Raw genomic sequence first — 14960 nt, forward strand, 5'->3', positions numbered from 1 at the left:
CGGTACCCTGCGGGTTCGGGTGTCGGGCCGGAAGACGGGACGGAGGGGAGAGAAAGGGAACTAGAGGAAAAAAGAGAGAACCCGAGAGCGCGAGGTGTGCAGGTGGAAGAACAGGAGAATGGGATTTGGGGAGTTTTATTTTTTTTATTTTTCTGTTCCCTTGCACAGGTTCACCAACGGGGAGGCGCAACTTTGCCGGATATGGAGGTCAGTGTGGCCAAGGTAGGTAGGTAGCTCTGCGGATTGCGGCAGGCGGGGGGAGAGAGTAGTAGACGCCAAACCGGAGCGGGGACCCCTGCTAATCTCGCAAGCTCAATCAACTAGGGTGGGCCCCCCGGCCGAAGTGCTCCCTCTCCTCCCCCAGGTTGCGAACCAGCCCCCCAGCTGGAGCCAGCACGCTCTGCACACTGCGAATTGGCCGAAATCTAGCTGATGGCGCTCCGGCGCAAAAGCATGCCGCTGCCGCACACCGCCCGCCATCTGCCTCGGAACCCCTGGTCGTGAGCAGCCAGTCTAAAAGCCCATGGGGGTAGTTAGTTGATGTGATTTGCAGAAGGCAGATGAAGCAACTGCATACGGAATATCTTCTCCCGATTATGGGACAACAAACGCAGTGCACACGAGGTGCTAGCATGCAGAGGAATGATAACTTGTCGACATACTTGATGCTCAAATCCCGTGTGGATGCATTACTGTATTGTACTGTACAGCGCATTGGAGCTAAAAAGGTGAGCCTGACTTATCATTTCTAATGCTGCGGCAGCAGGAAAAACGCATGCGCAGGATCCATCACGCTACGCCGCGCTATGTGATGCAACCCTTGGTTGCCCGCTGTGCGTCGATGCAACTGGACACACAATCTGTCGGATTGGGATTCTCCGACCTCAATTCACCTAGGCAGTCTGTCCTGTACTGGCGCTTGTTGACCGCAGTCACTCCTCGAAGCAGTTGGTTGACCTGAACAATAGTAGTGGCAAGAGAGTAGGAGTTTTGGCATTATATTGCCATGTATTCCGTACATCCTGACGCTTTCCCCTCTGTGAACTCCGAAAAGAACCCGCCCCCATTATTAGTCCGACCTATGCAGATGACACTAACGTCCATTGACAAAGTCACCGAACTCCCTATCGCCTATACCCTCGCGAATCGTGGTAATTCCTTTCGCGATAGTCACCCCCGTACCTGCTGTCGTGACGTCGATCCTGACCCTGGCTCTGAGGCGGACGGTAACTTCCCTGATAACCTCCTTGGTGACCACCACCCTGGTATCCCCCATACTGCGGCGGACCGGGTGGTAAGTAATTGTTCCGGTAACTCTGACCCCCGTACCCCTGGTTGCCGTATCCTTGGCCGTAGCCACCGCCAGCGACGTAGGCGGGAGGGGGGGGGGGAGGCACGCCGATGCCGAAACCGGGATAGCCAGGCGGCGGCGGCGGCGGCCATGACTGCGGAGGAGGAGCGGGCGGCTGGTAGCTACCATAGCCGGTGCCATACCCGCCGGCGCCGCCACCGTAGCCGTTTCCATAGCCGCGATCTTGTTGCTGATAACTTCCCTGGTCACGTCCACCTCCACCGCGAGGTGGTCCGCCAGCATAGTTGATCCTGTCTCCCCGCCCGCCACCATTGTAGTTATTCTTCAATGGGACGCCTCCGGAGCTTCTCCCGGCATTCCGCCCCTTGCTCTTCACGAAATCGATGTCACTCCTGTCAAGTGCGAGCGGGGGCAGCTTTACGCCGCGAAGAAGCATCGACTTGTGCATGTGGGAACTGCTGGGCATGATGTAGTACACGCTATCACACATGTTAGCGAGGTGACACTTTGAATTTGGGCCATAGAAAGTATTGATGTAGATAGATAGATAGAAAGAAAGAAAGAAAGAAAGATAGAAAGAAAAAAAAAAAAAAACGAGAGAAAGCAACTCACGTTAGTGAACGGTCATAGTCCACGTCCGGCATGGTGTTCCGTTCCAGCGGGTACACGAGAGAGCCATGCGGGACGTAGCCCTCGATCTTCTCGACCTTGCCGGCGAGCCCATTCGTCCGCTTGGGATCCAGCTTGAACTTGGGCACGCCCTGCTTCTTGGAGTAGAAGTTCGTCGTGATATCTTCGTAGAGACCGGGATGAGCATCCGAGATGAGGAGGACGTCGCGGCCGGGTACGTTGCGCGCTTGGTCTTCGGGACTCAAAAGATGCTCCTTGGTCTTCATGGCGGCCAGCAGGCGGGGCATTTCTATGAAGGGCAGGAGGGCGACACCCTGCCACGACATCTTCTTACCGTTAAGGTCAATCTCGAACTCCTCTGGGTAGAAGTCGAGGATCGGGCTGTCTTCCTTGGTCATCAAGTCATGGTACACCTCCGGGATGGCATGGCGGGAGGCCGCCGGGAGGACGCTCATGAGCTGCTCGAAAGGTCGTGATATCCTGCCTTTCTCGAACTTGATGGTCATCTTGTCCAGGTCGACAAAATCAGCCGCGAACGGGGCGTAGTGGTAAGGGTAGAACCACTCCCACGAGGGACAACCCTGAAAGTAGTACATTAGCACCCAGGCGAGGCCCTCGACGTATGCCCGGGCAACCTTGTGCCGGAAGGCGATGTCCTTGGGGTCGACCTTGAACTTTTGCTCATAGTAACGGTCGGCATATCCCTCCTCCCAGAGCCGGACCGTGTCGACCGGGCCATCCTCGCTCGAGGCAGCCGCAGGGGCCTCGGTGTCCGAGGTGGCATCGGCATCCGTGGTGCTAGCGACATCATCCTCGATGAGCTCCGCCTTGCGCTTCCCGAGGGCTGAAGGTGGGGTTTTCGTTGCCTCGTCTCCCGCCTTGGGCTCCTCGTCTCCGTCCTGCTTCTCCTTGGCTTGTGCCATCAAGCTCTGAATCTGGCTCTTGATCACGCTTGCAGCGCTCTTGTTGGCCACGTTGGCCTGGTCCACCGCACGACGGTTCACAACCATATCGTGCGTGATGACGGGTTTGGGAATGCTCGCGACCGGAAACAGGTTCATTCCCGGGGGGGGTCCATTCGCCTCTGGCGCCCCCTTTCGCCCCCTGCCACCGAGCGGCGAGTCTTGGTTCCCGCCCTTCCCGTTGCTCTGCTGGTTGAGCTTGCGCCTCTTGAAGCTGGCCTCTCGCCGGTCCTCAGCCTCCTTCCGCCGCCGGAAGATGGCGTCCTCCTGCTTGGCAAGGCCGCTGAGGATGTACTGCGCGCGCCGGAGGTCCACGTGTCCGTCCTTGGTCACGTAGCCACCCATCACCGGGAGATTGTCTCTCCAGATGGCCATGAGGGTCTCAATACCGTTTTCTCTGATTTCGAGGGCAGGCAAGTGAGGCAGGAAATCATTTCCGACGAAGAAGCACATAAAGACCCAGTCGTCGATGGCGCGCTCCAGGTCCCAGCGGAACGGGAGATTGGGGACGTGCAGCTCAATGGCAAGATACTCACGCAGGATCGAGACATGAAGCCAGATGAAGGGTTTCAACGGTTCGACCTTGCCCTTCTCGTCAAGGTCGCCGTTCTTCTCCTTTGCCTCACCTTTGCAATTCCGCTCGTCATGGCCGGTCTGGCCGCAGAGCTTGCACAATCTGGGCTTGCTCTGCTGGAAGAAGACGTCCTCACGCAGGACACGGAAGTGCGGCTCGTGGGTGGCAAGCCCCAGCATGATGAGGTCGGCGTCCAGGCCGTAGATGACGTGGCGAGTGTTGGGGTCGTGCTCGGGCGAGTTGCGCTGCGAGCGGACAAACTCCATGATCTTGTGCTCGCCCTCACCGGGAACGGTGGCATCGGAAATGATGACCTTCAACTTGGCCCACGCGGGATCCGTATTGAGCTTGTAAGCGCACCAGTACCGCAGACTCGCCGCCAGGATGTCCATGAACGGAGTGCCAGGAGTGATGGAATTGGAGTCGAACGCTTTCTTGACGACAGCCTCGACCGACTCCTCCTTGGTGGCGTCACTGCCGTTTTCCTTCTTGAGCATCTTGAGGAGCTGCTGCTTGCCCTCCTCCTTCTCCTTGGCGTCCTGTGCGGCGCGGAATCGGCGGGATCGCTGCTGGTTCATCTTGGCTCGGGGCGCAACACCATCTATTTGGCACGGATTAGCGTCAGTCCATCCCGGTTTTGGTACGGTGACAGACATTGGGAGTAGTGATAACTTACCGACAGCAATCATGAGGACTTTGCGGGGGCGAACCATGTTGACGACGCGATCGGTGTATTTGAAGACCTCTATCATCATTTCCTCTTCATCCCTGGGCGCGGGCTTGTCCTCCGGATGCGAGCAAGGGTGCACGATGCCGTTCATATCTAGGTACAGGTTGTCGAACTCCTCGCCATTTGGGTTAGGTTGCGTCGTATCGACCGGAACGACAGTGCCATCTTCCAAAACGAGAGGCTTTTCCTCGATCACGGGAGAGATGATCTTGGGGTACTTGGCGGAAAGCCACCTGAAGGCGGCCGGAATACCCATGGTGAGAGACTCGTCACGGCGTTACTCCTCAAGTGTAAGCAGCCCGTGGTCGATGCTGGGGTTCGGAAAGCGGTCAGTCTGATTGCGCCTAGCCAGGGCTATATATTGCAAAAAGCAGCGCTTGGTGTGGGTGATTGATTGGAAGCGTCGCTACGTTTATGTACATGAGGAGGCAATTCGATTCGAAGTGGTCGACGAGGCGAGGTGATTCGGGGAGTCGCTCTTCATACAAGCAGTCTGTTGGCTGTGAGTCGAATCGAAAGCGAACCGGCGAACACCAGATCGTTTTCCCGCAGAGGAAGAAAACGAAGATAAAAGATACTCGTTCCCTCGGATAGATCGCGAGAGAAAGATGCTCTCTTTGATCCGATTCCCAGGACTAGCCGGGGAGGATTTCGGATGTTGAAAGGGAAAGAAAACGGGAGGCGATGCGACAAAGGCGTGCGCGTTTCGTAGTCGCAGGCGAACGTGCCCTGCTTTCCAAGAAAATCTTCCCGTATTGGTCGCTCGTGGGCTACTAGTAAGTGGTGGCGGAGCTTACAACGTGTAACTGCTATTGCGATACGGAATTCTTGTATTTCGTACGGTGAATATGGATGCGAATACTTGTAACGTACGTACTAAACCTGCCACTCCGTACTCCGACAAGAGATCGCTCCCTACTTCGTACGTTGGTATCGTGTCAAACACACACATAAAACGTACCGGATACATTGACCCGTAGGTAAAGTATGGAGCATTTCCGTACCTTACCAAGTACGATACTGATATTCCGTATGTACGGTAATTGAGTGCACACGGGGAGACTCGAAAACGGTGAAACTGGTTGAATGGCCCCACTGTATTTTTTTCACAGCGGAGCTTGACCGCAGCTTGCAGGTTGCATCCCGGTCAAGTCCCCATTTCAACGACTCGAGCTCCACGACAGCGGGCAGTGTACGGAATACTGCGTCTTTGCGTAGTTGGTATGTACATACACCTGTCCACACCGCAGTGCCTATTTGCTTGGCTTCCCGCACGACAATCACGACAGATGCGAAAGGGGTGTTGTGGGATTGGTCATTGGTAGGAGAGAAGGAATCGTGAAACGGTGCGGTCTCTAACGACGACTGAAAAGAATCGAAATCCCAGACTCGAACGAGGACAGGCTACTCCGTAATCCGTACACTACTACACTATCAGACAGTTTCCACACCTGACAACCGGTCGGTCGAGCCGTCGCCGCAGAACAGAGCCGATGCTCCTCCATGGCAGCTTCTCATAGCACTTCGCCGCCCCGCCGCCCGCTAGTACCGACGCCATGTCTATGTTCTCGACCATCACGACCGCGCCGGCCAAGCAGTCGGTGAGCGAGACCATCCCCGTGCTCAGCGGCCGCCTGAGCACCGCGACCCTGCTCGAAGACCGCCGTGCCGCCATCCTCGGGCTGCGCAGCTTCGCGAAACAGTATCCCGCCTCGGTCGCCTCGGGTGCCCTGCGCAGCCTGATCGGAAGTCTCAGTCGCGATGGCGAAGACGTGGACACGGTCAAGGTGGCGCTGGAGACGCTGCTGATGCTGTTCAGCCCGGATCCGGACAGCCCAGAAGCCTCGGAGGAGATTGCCCTATGGGTAGCCGACGAGTTTACTCAGCGGCACGAGAACATCGCCTTGCTGCTGGGCTTCTTGGGTCCGGAGAAGACCGATTTCTACTCGCGGCTCTATTCGCTGCAGCTACTGTCGGCCATCCTGTCTGCCCGGACCGAGAGGACGGAGGAGTGCGTCGTCAACACGAGCGACGGCATCCCCCGGCTCGTGGCGGTGCTCGAAGATCCGAGGGAGGCAGTCCGCGACGAGGCCATCGGGCTGCTCACGGACCTCACGCCCACGTCCAACGTGATCCAGAACCTGGTCACCCTCGAGAAGGGCTTTGCGCCCATATTCGACATCATCGCCAAGGAAGGCGGCCTCGCAGGTGGCGCGAGGGTGGTGGAGGATTGTCTCATCCTGCTGGCCAACCTTCTCCGGCTGAACCCGCTGAACCAAACCATGTTCCGGGACATGGGCCATGCTGCGGACATCAGTCGGCTCTTGAAGGAAGCCTACAAGGGAGGCGGGGACGACCAGGAGGTCGCGCAGTGGGTAGAGGTGCAGCGTAACAGGAATGTATACGCCATGCTTGCCGTCATCCGGCTGCTCATCGTGCCCGGCGCAGCGGGGACGTCCCTGAATCAGGAAGCGTTGGCCGGCGACCTGGTGTCCGGCGGGCGGACCCGCGCGCGGGGAGGCCCGGTCCTAGAGAGCACTCTCCAGATTGCCTTTTCCCACGTTGCCGAGCTGCCGATCAAAGCAGAAGCTCTACTAGCCTGCGCTGACATGATCAGGGGCAATGCTGACGTACAGACGAGGTTTGCCGGCCTCCAAGTGCCGTCACCGCTCGCCGCCCCGATCGCCAACGGCCACGCGCACGCCGCCCAGATCAACGGCGTTCCCAAGGTCTATATCATCGACGGTCTGTTAGACCTGGTTCTGGCCGTACACTCGCTGCCGGCGTTCGACCTGCGCATGGCCGCATGTACGTGCCTGAAGGCGTACTTTTACAAGCACGCCGAGATTCGGATGCACTTTCTCGACCACGCAGTCCGGACGCACAAGGCGCGTGCTGACGATCTGACCAACGCCCTGACGATCCTCCTCCAGCCCGACCCGGAGACGGCCGCGGCGGATCCATACAGGTACTGGTTCGCCGCCGTCCTCATGCTCCACCTCTTGCATGACAACCCGGAGACGAAAGCGCTGGCGATGAGCGTCACCGAGGGCGACGAGGCCAGTGGCGAAGAAGTCGTCACCAGTATCCAGACCATGACGGCGCACCTGCTCAGCAGCGTCGCCAAGTCGGAAGACCCGCGCATCAGTATCGGCTACCTGATGCTGTTGCTGTGCTGGCTGTTCGAGGACCTCGACGGGGTGAACGACTTCCTGGGAGAGTTTACCAATCTTCAGGGCCTGATCCAAGCGGCGATCGAGAACCCCAACGGCGACGTCATGGTCCAGGGGCTCAGCGCGATGCTGGCCGGCGTCGTGTACGAGTTCTCGACGAAGGACTCCCCCGTCCCGCGCGAAAAGGTCAAGGAGATGATCATGTCGCGCATGGGCCGCGACCGCTACGTCGACAAGCTCTCCAGGCTCCGCTCCCACCCCTTGATGCGCGATCACGAGGTGATACCGCAGAAGCTCGAGCCGGCGCCCGACCAGAAGCTGCCCGACGTCTTCTTCGACGACACCTTTGTCGAGTTCTTCAAGGACAACTACAGCCGCATCCTGCGCGCCATCGACCGCGACCCGGACTCGGAGACGTCCGTCATCACCAACGGCGTGCAGAAGGGCGTCTCCCGCAAGCTCGTCGACTCCCTCAGGGCCGAGGTGGCAGACAAGTCGGCGGCGCTGCAAGAAGCCCAGACGCAGACGGCGTCGCTGGCGGAAGAGCTCGCCCGGGAACGGACGGCGCACGAGCGGGCCAAGACGGCCCTCTCGGCCGACCTGGCCGCGCTCCGCCAGCAGGTCGCCGCCAAGGACGTGGCCCTCCAGTCGGCCGAGGCGACGTCGGCGCACCTCGCCCGCCAGCTGGCGCACGAGCAGCAGGAGCACCAGCGGACCCGGGCCGAGGTGGCGCGGCTCAAGACGGTCAACGCGGCGCTCCAGCAGGGCCACGCGCAGGAGGTGGCGGCGCTGCAGGCGCAGGCGCGCGCCAAGGAGGACGAGGGCCGCCGGCAGGCCGAGGCGGCCAGGAAGGCGGCCGAGCAGGAGGCGGAGCGGGTCCGGCGGCGGGCCGAGGCGGAGATGGCGGACCTGCGGGCGACCATCAGCCGGCTCGAGGTGGACCTGATGAAGGCCAACAAGGCGCGGGCCGCGGAGGAGGAGCGGGCCGCCAAGCTGGAGGGGTCGGTGACGGACAAGGAGGAGGAGCTCGGCCGGGCGGAGGGGAGGGCGAAGGAGGCCGAGCGGAGGGCTGGCGAAGCGGAGGAGAGGGCCAGCGAGGCCGAGGGCAGGATCGAGGAAGCGCGGTGCGGGGTCAAGGAGGCCGAGGAGAGGGCGAGAAAGGCCGAGGCGGAGGTGAAGGAGCTGAAGGCAAGGTTGAGCAAGACGGAGAAGGAGGTTGAGGAGGCGAAGAAGGAGGTCAAGGCCAAGGAGGAGGAGCGGAAGGGTGCGCAGAGCGAGCTGGATGACATGCTGGAGGTGTTTGGGGACCTGGAGGAGAAGGTGACCAAGTACAAGGTGAGCGGCTATCCCTCCTGGCCTGTGGGCGCGGGCGCGTGATGGTTGGTGGGAATTGGCTAACGGCGACTTTAGGGACGGCTCAAAGAGCTCGGACAAGAAGTATCGGATGGTGAGGAGGAGGAAGAGGACGAGGAGGACGAGGATGGGGATCAAGACGATGAGTAACAGGGTAACGACAATGGAGACGAAACACAGGGGAGGGGGGAAGGTTTTACAAATGTCGTTCCCAAAACGGTGAGTTCGAGGGCTGTGTGAGCTTGTCCAAATATAAATACGTCAAAAGAAGGGCGAGGGTATATATTGTGTGCATTTTACTAGCGGGCACGAGAGCATCAATTCTACGGATTACTACTACCACAGTTACCACTGCGGCAAGACTTGGCCAAGGTGGCTGGACTGGCGCACAGAGCTCACTATCCCGTCTCATCAGCAACGAGGAGCGACAGAGACGGGAATGGGTTCGGAGTGCCCTGAAGCTGCTCAAAGAGGAGAGAAAAGAAAAAGAAAAGAAAAAAATATCTGGGATGTATGATGAGCAAGGAAAGGGCACTGAGTTGGTCCAAGACAAACTTCTGAAACACCGATCGGTATGGACATGTATGCGCAGTATCAGTATTGGATATATATTGCTGCTGCAGGTATGCACAACCATAATTACATACAGAACATACTTGGGGCACCGGTTTGGGGTGCTATATAGATTTAGTTGCAGAGCCTCTGCAGGCAGGTTGTCTTTGCCCCCCGCACCATTTTCGAGTTTTTGATCCACACTTGGATAAAACTCGACTTCCCGAAAAAGAAGGGCCGCTTTCTTGCGTTCCGCCTGCACATTTCAACTTGTTGGGAAGCACCTTTTTTCCAGCATTTGACTTGGATTTTCATTTTCTTCATTTAGCATTATATTTATTCCCTGATTTCTTGCACTCATATTTTTATGTTAGAAGTGTCTTGCGAAAGGGAGGAATAATTATACCAGGACGGCAACATGGCCGAAGCCTACCCACGCTCCGACTCGTCGTCCGGCTCGTCTTCGGACAACGACGAGGACTGGCTCGACAAGCCCGGCGAGGAGGACGAAGACGACCAGGAGCAGGTCTCTGTCGTCTCTCTGTTTGACGACAGAGTCTTTCCCGACGCGCCCTCGATGCTGGCGTATTGCAAGGACAAGTTTGGATTCGACTTCCTCGCCGTCCGGGACTCGCTCGGCCTCGACTTTCACGGATGCGTGAGGCTCATCAATTTCGGTGAGTCTTGTTATTTCCCCAACGCCAGAGTGCGTGTAAAGAGTCACTTCAAAAGATGCCCTTGCTGACGGTAGAACCATAAGTGCGCCGGAGCGTCAAGCAAGGGACTGCCCTCCCTCAGAAGATCACAGCGGACCATCTGGCCGACGACGGGCTGCTGATTCCCGTGCTAGCGGACGATGCGCTAATCTTTTGCCTCGATGACCTGCCCGAACCCGGAGTGGGCTCAAGGGGTGCTTCCGGTGCTGGTGATGCCGGCACCGCGACCAAGGGCAAGCAGGCCGCCCAGGCGGGCGGCGAGGGTCCCGTCGTGGAGGAGCTGCTGCAGAAGAATGCGCAGCTGCAAGCCGAGCTGGAGCAGCTCGCCAAGCAGTTCAACAGCTACCGGCTGGCCGTTGAGCAAACGCTCGACAAACGCTGGGGGGTGGATGAGGAGGAGAACGACAAGGCCGAGTCGTCCAAGGCAACACCCGCCCCCGCGGCGGAGGAGAAGCCGGAGAAGGACGAATCGGCCTATTACTTTGAGTCTTACGATCACAACGGTATGCATTCCCCATCCTCCATTTTTTTGTTTTTTTTTTTTTTTTTTGTTTTTCCAGGCCCAGCCAAGATGGAAAACAAAATTAACGGATCGACGACAAACAAACAATACAAAAGACATCCACGAGACCATGCTCAAGGACGCGGTGCGCACCGACGCCTACCGCGACTTCATCTACGGCAACAAGCACCTCTTCGCGGGCAAGACGGTGCTGGACATCGGGTGCGGGACGGGGATCCTGTCCATGTTCTGCGCGCGGGCGGGGGCGGCGCGCGTCTTCGCCGTCGACAACAGTGCCATCCTCGACCGGGCGCGCGAGAACGTGCTGCGCAACGGGCTCGGCGACGTCATCACGTGCGTGCGCGGCCGCATCGAGGACGTGGTGCTCCCCGGAGGGGGCGGTCCCGGCGGGGAACCCGTCCAGGTGGACATCATCGTGTCCGAGTGGATGGGCTACTGCCTGCTGTACGAGGCCATGCTGCCCAGCGTCCTCTTCGCCCGCGACCGGTACCTCAAGCCGGGTGGGCTGCTGGTGCCCAGCCACGCGAGCATGTGGGTTGCGCCCGTGTCGGACCCGGAGTACGTGGCCGAGAACGTGGACTGGTGGAGGGAGGTGTACGGCTTCGACATGCGCGCCATGCAGGCCGGCATCTACACCGACGCCTGCATGACCGTCATGCCGCCCGAATCGGTCTGCGGCGAGGCGTACCCCTTCCGGATGCTGGACCTGCACACGGCCAAGGTGGAGGACCTGTCCTTCGAGACCGAGTGGCGGTCGACGCTTTCGGAAAAGGCGGCGGACGGCCTGGACGGATTTCTCGTGTGGTTCGACTGCTTCTTCGCCGAGAGCCGCGACGAGGTCGTCGACGCGAAGCTCACGGCCAAGGAGTGGGCGGCCCCCGGGCGCGAGCGCGTGGCCTTCACTACCGGCCCCTACGGTACACCGACGCACTGGAGGCAGGGGCTGTACCTGATCGATAAGGGCAAGGCCAAGGAGATCGAGGTTGGTCCGGGGAAGAAGCTGGAGGGCGAGATCCGCTACTCCATCCCCAAGGGTCATGCCCGTGGACTCAACATCAGGCTGACCTGGGGCCTTGAGGGTGGCGAAAAGCAGGCCCAGACGTGGCTGTTGCATTAAAACCGTCGTCGTGATCATTCGTTGAGAATGACCAAAGACGACAGTTGGGGGGGGGGGGTTGTTTTGCACCGGGAAAATAGACAGCATTGCAGTTGGATACTTTCATTGTAATTCCAAGTTGTTCCCCCCATCTTCAACGCCATTAAAAGAAACACGTTCTCCAGAGTCGCTTTTGATGCCCGTCGATCCGGGACTCCAACTCGATCAGGCCAAGGCATCTGTCTCCATCCCTATGCGAGATGAGGGACGCCGGCGCTTTCCATGATCAGACACACAATGCTCAAGAAGCCTTCGCCAAGGATGAAGCCCTATAGCACCCGTTAGCGCCGACCCGACCAGGCGGCCGACCAGCTCCCCAGGACCAACAAAAACAAAAGAGAAGAAGGTTTGCACGACGACTTACGGAAGCGAGCACAATCAGCGGCGTGTCCTTCCAACCCATCGTGGACCGCCACCACCAGCCAAACAAGCCCCCGATGGTGCGTGCCAGCGTGAAGGAGGGGACATTGTACATGCCGACGGCGACGGCGATGCCGCCGGGGATGAGGGCGTGCCAGCGCGTGCCCGTCGTCCGGATCCGCAGCGCGGTGGTGGCGGCAAACAGGACGGCAGCGCCCAGGGCCCACTCCTTGGCCATGGGCGGGAGGCCCTTGCCGGTGACGAGGCGGGCAGTGAAGATCCAGACGTACCCGGTAGGGACCTGGAACAGATCGCCGGGGATCTGGTACACTCTGGGCCCCGGAAGGTAGTAACGTTAGCCTGGCGCACAGCCATTTCCCACCCGCCCCCCGCGCCTTTGCGGAGACGGCAAGGGGGAAGGGAAGAGGGGGGACGACTCACGAGGTATACATGCGATAGATGAAGGTGCTGACAAGGGCGCCGGCGGTGGCACCAATGACCTGGCCCCAGAACTGAGCCTTGGGAGCGGCTCCGAGAAGGTGGCCGGTCTTGAGATCCTGCATCATGTCTCCGGCCTGCAGGGCGCCGGCCTCGGACACGGCGCCGGCCACCAGGTTGATCAGCACGCTCGACTTGTTCGACTGGGGGATGATGAAGGCGAAGAACAGCTGGGCGAGCTTGCTGATGCCCGAGACGGGGTTCAGGTCGGTCTCGCCCTGGGCTCGGACGCCCATGATGCCCAGCAAGAGGGCCATGAAGACGGCCGTGACGGTGGCGTAGAGCGGGACCAGATCGCCAAAGACGATGTGGGTACAGGCGATGCAAAAGGCAATGGACAGGACGAGGCCGACGGCGACGAGACGGTTGCTGATTTGCTGGTCGGGAGGCGCATCTTCCTCCTCTTCTTGCGCCTCCTCCTCATCATCCTCAGGTCTGCCGCCGTCATCCGGCGCCGACCCGTCCTCGAGGTCGCGTGATGGAGCGGCGCGGTCGGCGTCGGAGACGGAGCTGATCGAGGTATAGCCGGCGTGCGTCTTGCGACCGACCAGCGTCTTCACGCGGCCGGCTACGAGCTGGGCTTCCGGGAGATACTGCCTCGCAGAGCGGAAGGCGAGGTAGCCCAGACTGACGATGGCGTCGGCCAGCATGATGGCGAGCGAGACCCAGACGATCCAGCCCTTGCTGCCGTTCTCCCAGTCGTCGACGGGCGCCGGCGCCCACCCTCTGCTCTTGGCCAGCGGCGAGAGGATCCCCCAACCGACGATGGCGCCGAGCAACATGTGCAGCGTCGTGGCCGGGCCCATGATAATTCCCTGCCCGACGTAGGCCAGGCTGGGGTTGAGCGTCCACAGCCAGGTGGTGGCCGCGGCGGACCCAAAGACGGGGACGTTCCTCAGCACGGGCAGGAAGTAGGTGGCGAGGGTGAAGACGGCCGACACCAAGAAGCAGACAAGCAGCAGCCTCACATTCCGCCTCCACGACTCGGCACGCTTGGTTCCCTCCCCGTCCGCCTCCGCCCCATCCCCGACCCTGGCGGCGGCGGCGGCGGCGGCGGCGGCCCCGGTCCCGGCGCCGGGCTCGTCTTTATCGCTCACGGCCAGGCTCGCGAAGCCGCCGCTGGTGTCGCCCTCGCCGTCCCTCGCCTTGCCGTGCAGGACGCTGATGAGGACGGCGGTGCTGAACCCGGTGGGGAACTTGAGGCGCTCGCGGATGATGACCTGGCGGCGCAGGGGCACGGCGAAGACGACGCCAAAGTAGCACAGGCCCAGGCTCCAGAGGATCAGCTTGGGCCAGCCGAGCACGACCGGCCCGCGCTCCTCCGGGGTCAGCAGGAAGTTCATGGCGGGCAGGACGCCGACGAAGCCGCAGCCGAGCGGCATGATGGCCATGCTGCCGGCGACGGTCTGCACCAGCACGTTCTCGACGGGCGAGAAGGGCACGCCGCCTTCGCCGAGGGGGAGGAGGTGTGCGCGCAGCAGGCGGAACAGGCCGAAGCCCATCAGGGACGCCGGCATGCTCATGGTGCTGACCCAGCCCGTCTGCAGGCCAAAGTACATGTTGGAGAAGCAGATGACCAGGCCGACGGCGAGCCCGACGAGGACGCCGCGGGTGGTGAAGGAGGCGCCCTCGATCTCGATCTGCTTGCGAGGGTGCGACCGCGGAGACAGCGAGGCGGACGAGGACGCGGACGCGGACGGCGACGGGGATGAGTACAGGAGCGGGGTGCTGGCATCGTGGTCCGCGCGAGGGGACCCCGTTTCGGGTCCGGCCCCGGATACGGTCTCCGCTCCGGTCTTGGGTCCGGTCATGGTTCGGGGGCGTCGGGTCCCGCCGAGAAGTGTTGTGGGCGCGTCTTGGCTGGGGATTGGTTCGAGATGAAATGAGAACGACGGAGTAGGAAAAAAAAAACGAAAAAGAAAAAGAAGACAAAAAGGGAAAAAAAATGGAGGGAAGAAAGGGCAAGTGGAATTACCGGCCGGCTACATTAATGGATCGGCGAAACCGGGTCGAACTTGATTGATGCCGGCAATGCGGCCGTCGATGATGGTAGATGTAACTAGCTGAAGTGTTCGGAGTTAATTATTAGTGTAGTGGAAGACGCCCTTGCGATTAGGTACCGAGACCAGTGCAATGCTATTGACTGATCAACCTAACCGAAAAAGGCAGCCGCATTCAACACCAACCTCGCCTTTTTCAGTTGCCCATGCCCGAGTCCTCCGTGCGTGTTCACATCTTCGGAATATTTTTGTGCATGATCCGTTTATCGTGCGTATTCGACAAGAGGCACCCGATGGTGCGAGGAGGAAACACACTACCTCGTCCGTAGCTGTATTTTGTACAGTACATATGCGGAACAGCAGACAACATGAGAGTTCTAGCACAAGTTTCTGCCTGAATGAAGCCAAGGGAGCTAACTAA

At 59.9% G+C, this 14960-nt stretch overlaps 4 protein-coding genes across 4 annotated transcripts; 2 read left to right on the top strand and 2 right to left on the bottom strand.

The window, feature by feature from the left end:
- Positions 1 to 932: 932 nt before the first annotated feature.
- Positions 933 to 4816, bottom strand: MYCTH_109078 (uncharacterized protein; the record flags this gene model as incomplete). Its single annotated transcript, XM_003667043.1, has 5 exons — positions 4155 to 4816; positions 3487 to 4079; positions 1925 to 2073; positions 1183 to 1791; positions 933 to 957 (listed from the first exon to the last, which is right to left on the bottom strand). Exons 1-5 carry the CDS (start codon positions 4462 to 4464, stop codon positions 933 to 935), a joined length of 1686 nt encoding a protein of 561 aa, XP_003667091.1. The 5' UTR covers positions 4465 to 4816.
- Positions 4817 to 5363: 547 nt separating this feature from the next.
- MYCTH_2312489 (uncharacterized protein) lies at positions 5364 to 9210 on the top strand. The gene is made up of 2 exons (XM_003667044.1): positions 5364 to 8716; positions 8792 to 9210. Exons 1-2 carry the CDS (start codon positions 5765 to 5767, stop codon positions 8882 to 8884), a joined length of 3045 nt encoding a protein of 1014 aa, XP_003667092.1. The 5' UTR covers positions 5364 to 5764; the 3' UTR covers positions 8885 to 9210.
- A 253-nt stretch (positions 9211 to 9463) lies between these two features.
- MYCTH_2312491 (uncharacterized protein) lies at positions 9464 to 11782 on the top strand. The gene is made up of 3 exons (XM_003667045.1): positions 9464 to 9963; positions 10047 to 10505; positions 10621 to 11782. Exons 1-3 carry the CDS (start codon positions 9705 to 9707, stop codon positions 11640 to 11642), a joined length of 1740 nt encoding a protein of 579 aa, XP_003667093.1. The 5' UTR covers positions 9464 to 9704; the 3' UTR covers positions 11643 to 11782.
- On the bottom strand, positions 11758 to 14647 carry MYCTH_2312493 (uncharacterized protein). The gene is made up of 3 exons (XM_003667046.1): positions 12483 to 14647; positions 12046 to 12373; positions 11758 to 11950 (listed from the first exon to the last, which is right to left on the bottom strand). The coding sequence occupies exons 1-3, from the start codon at positions 14348 to 14350 to the stop codon at positions 11873 to 11875; spliced, it is 2274 nt and encodes a 757-aa protein (XP_003667094.1). The 5' UTR covers positions 14351 to 14647; the 3' UTR covers positions 11758 to 11872.
- Between the last annotated feature and the right edge of the window lie 313 nt (positions 14648 to 14960).

Source organism: Thermothelomyces thermophilus, chromosome 7, assembly GCF_000226095.1.
Source record: "Thermothelomyces thermophilus ATCC 42464 chromosome 7, complete sequence".
Taxonomy (NCBI): Eukaryota; Fungi; Ascomycota; class Sordariomycetes; order Sordariales; family Chaetomiaceae; genus Thermothelomyces; species Thermothelomyces thermophilus.

Bases quoted from the DNA above. Each gene is read 5' to 3' on its own strand.
- MYCTH_2312489 (XM_003667044.1), top strand. From the start codon at position 5,765: ATGTCTATGTTCTCGACCATCACGACCGCGCCGGCCAAGCAGTCGGTG. The intron at 8,717-8,791 runs GTGAGCGGCTAT...CGGCGACTTTAG, and splicing joins AGAAGGTGACCAAGTACAAG to GGACGGCTCAAAGAGCTCGG.
- MYCTH_2312491 (XM_003667045.1), top strand. From the start codon at position 9,705: ATGGCCGAAGCCTACCCACGCTCCGACTCGTCGTCCGGCTCGTCTTCG. The intron at 9,964-10,046 runs GTGAGTCTTGTT...TAGAACCATAAG, and splicing joins CGTGAGGCTCATCAATTTCG to TGCGCCGGAGCGTCAAGCAA. The intron at 10,506-10,620 runs GTATGCATTCCC...ACAATACAAAAG, and splicing joins TGAGTCTTACGATCACAACG to ACATCCACGAGACCATGCTC.
- MYCTH_2312493 (XM_003667046.1), bottom strand. From the start codon at position 14,350: ATGACCGGACCCAAGACCGGAGCGGAGACCGTATCCGGGGCCGGACCC. The intron at 12,374-12,482 runs GTGAGTCGTCCC...TCCGGGGCCCAG, and splicing joins ATCTATCGCATGTATACCTC to AGTGTACCAGATCCCCGGCG. The intron at 11,951-12,045 runs GTAAGTCGTCGT...CGGGTGCTATAG, and splicing joins CGCTGATTGTGCTCGCTTCC to GGCTTCATCCTTGGCGAAGG.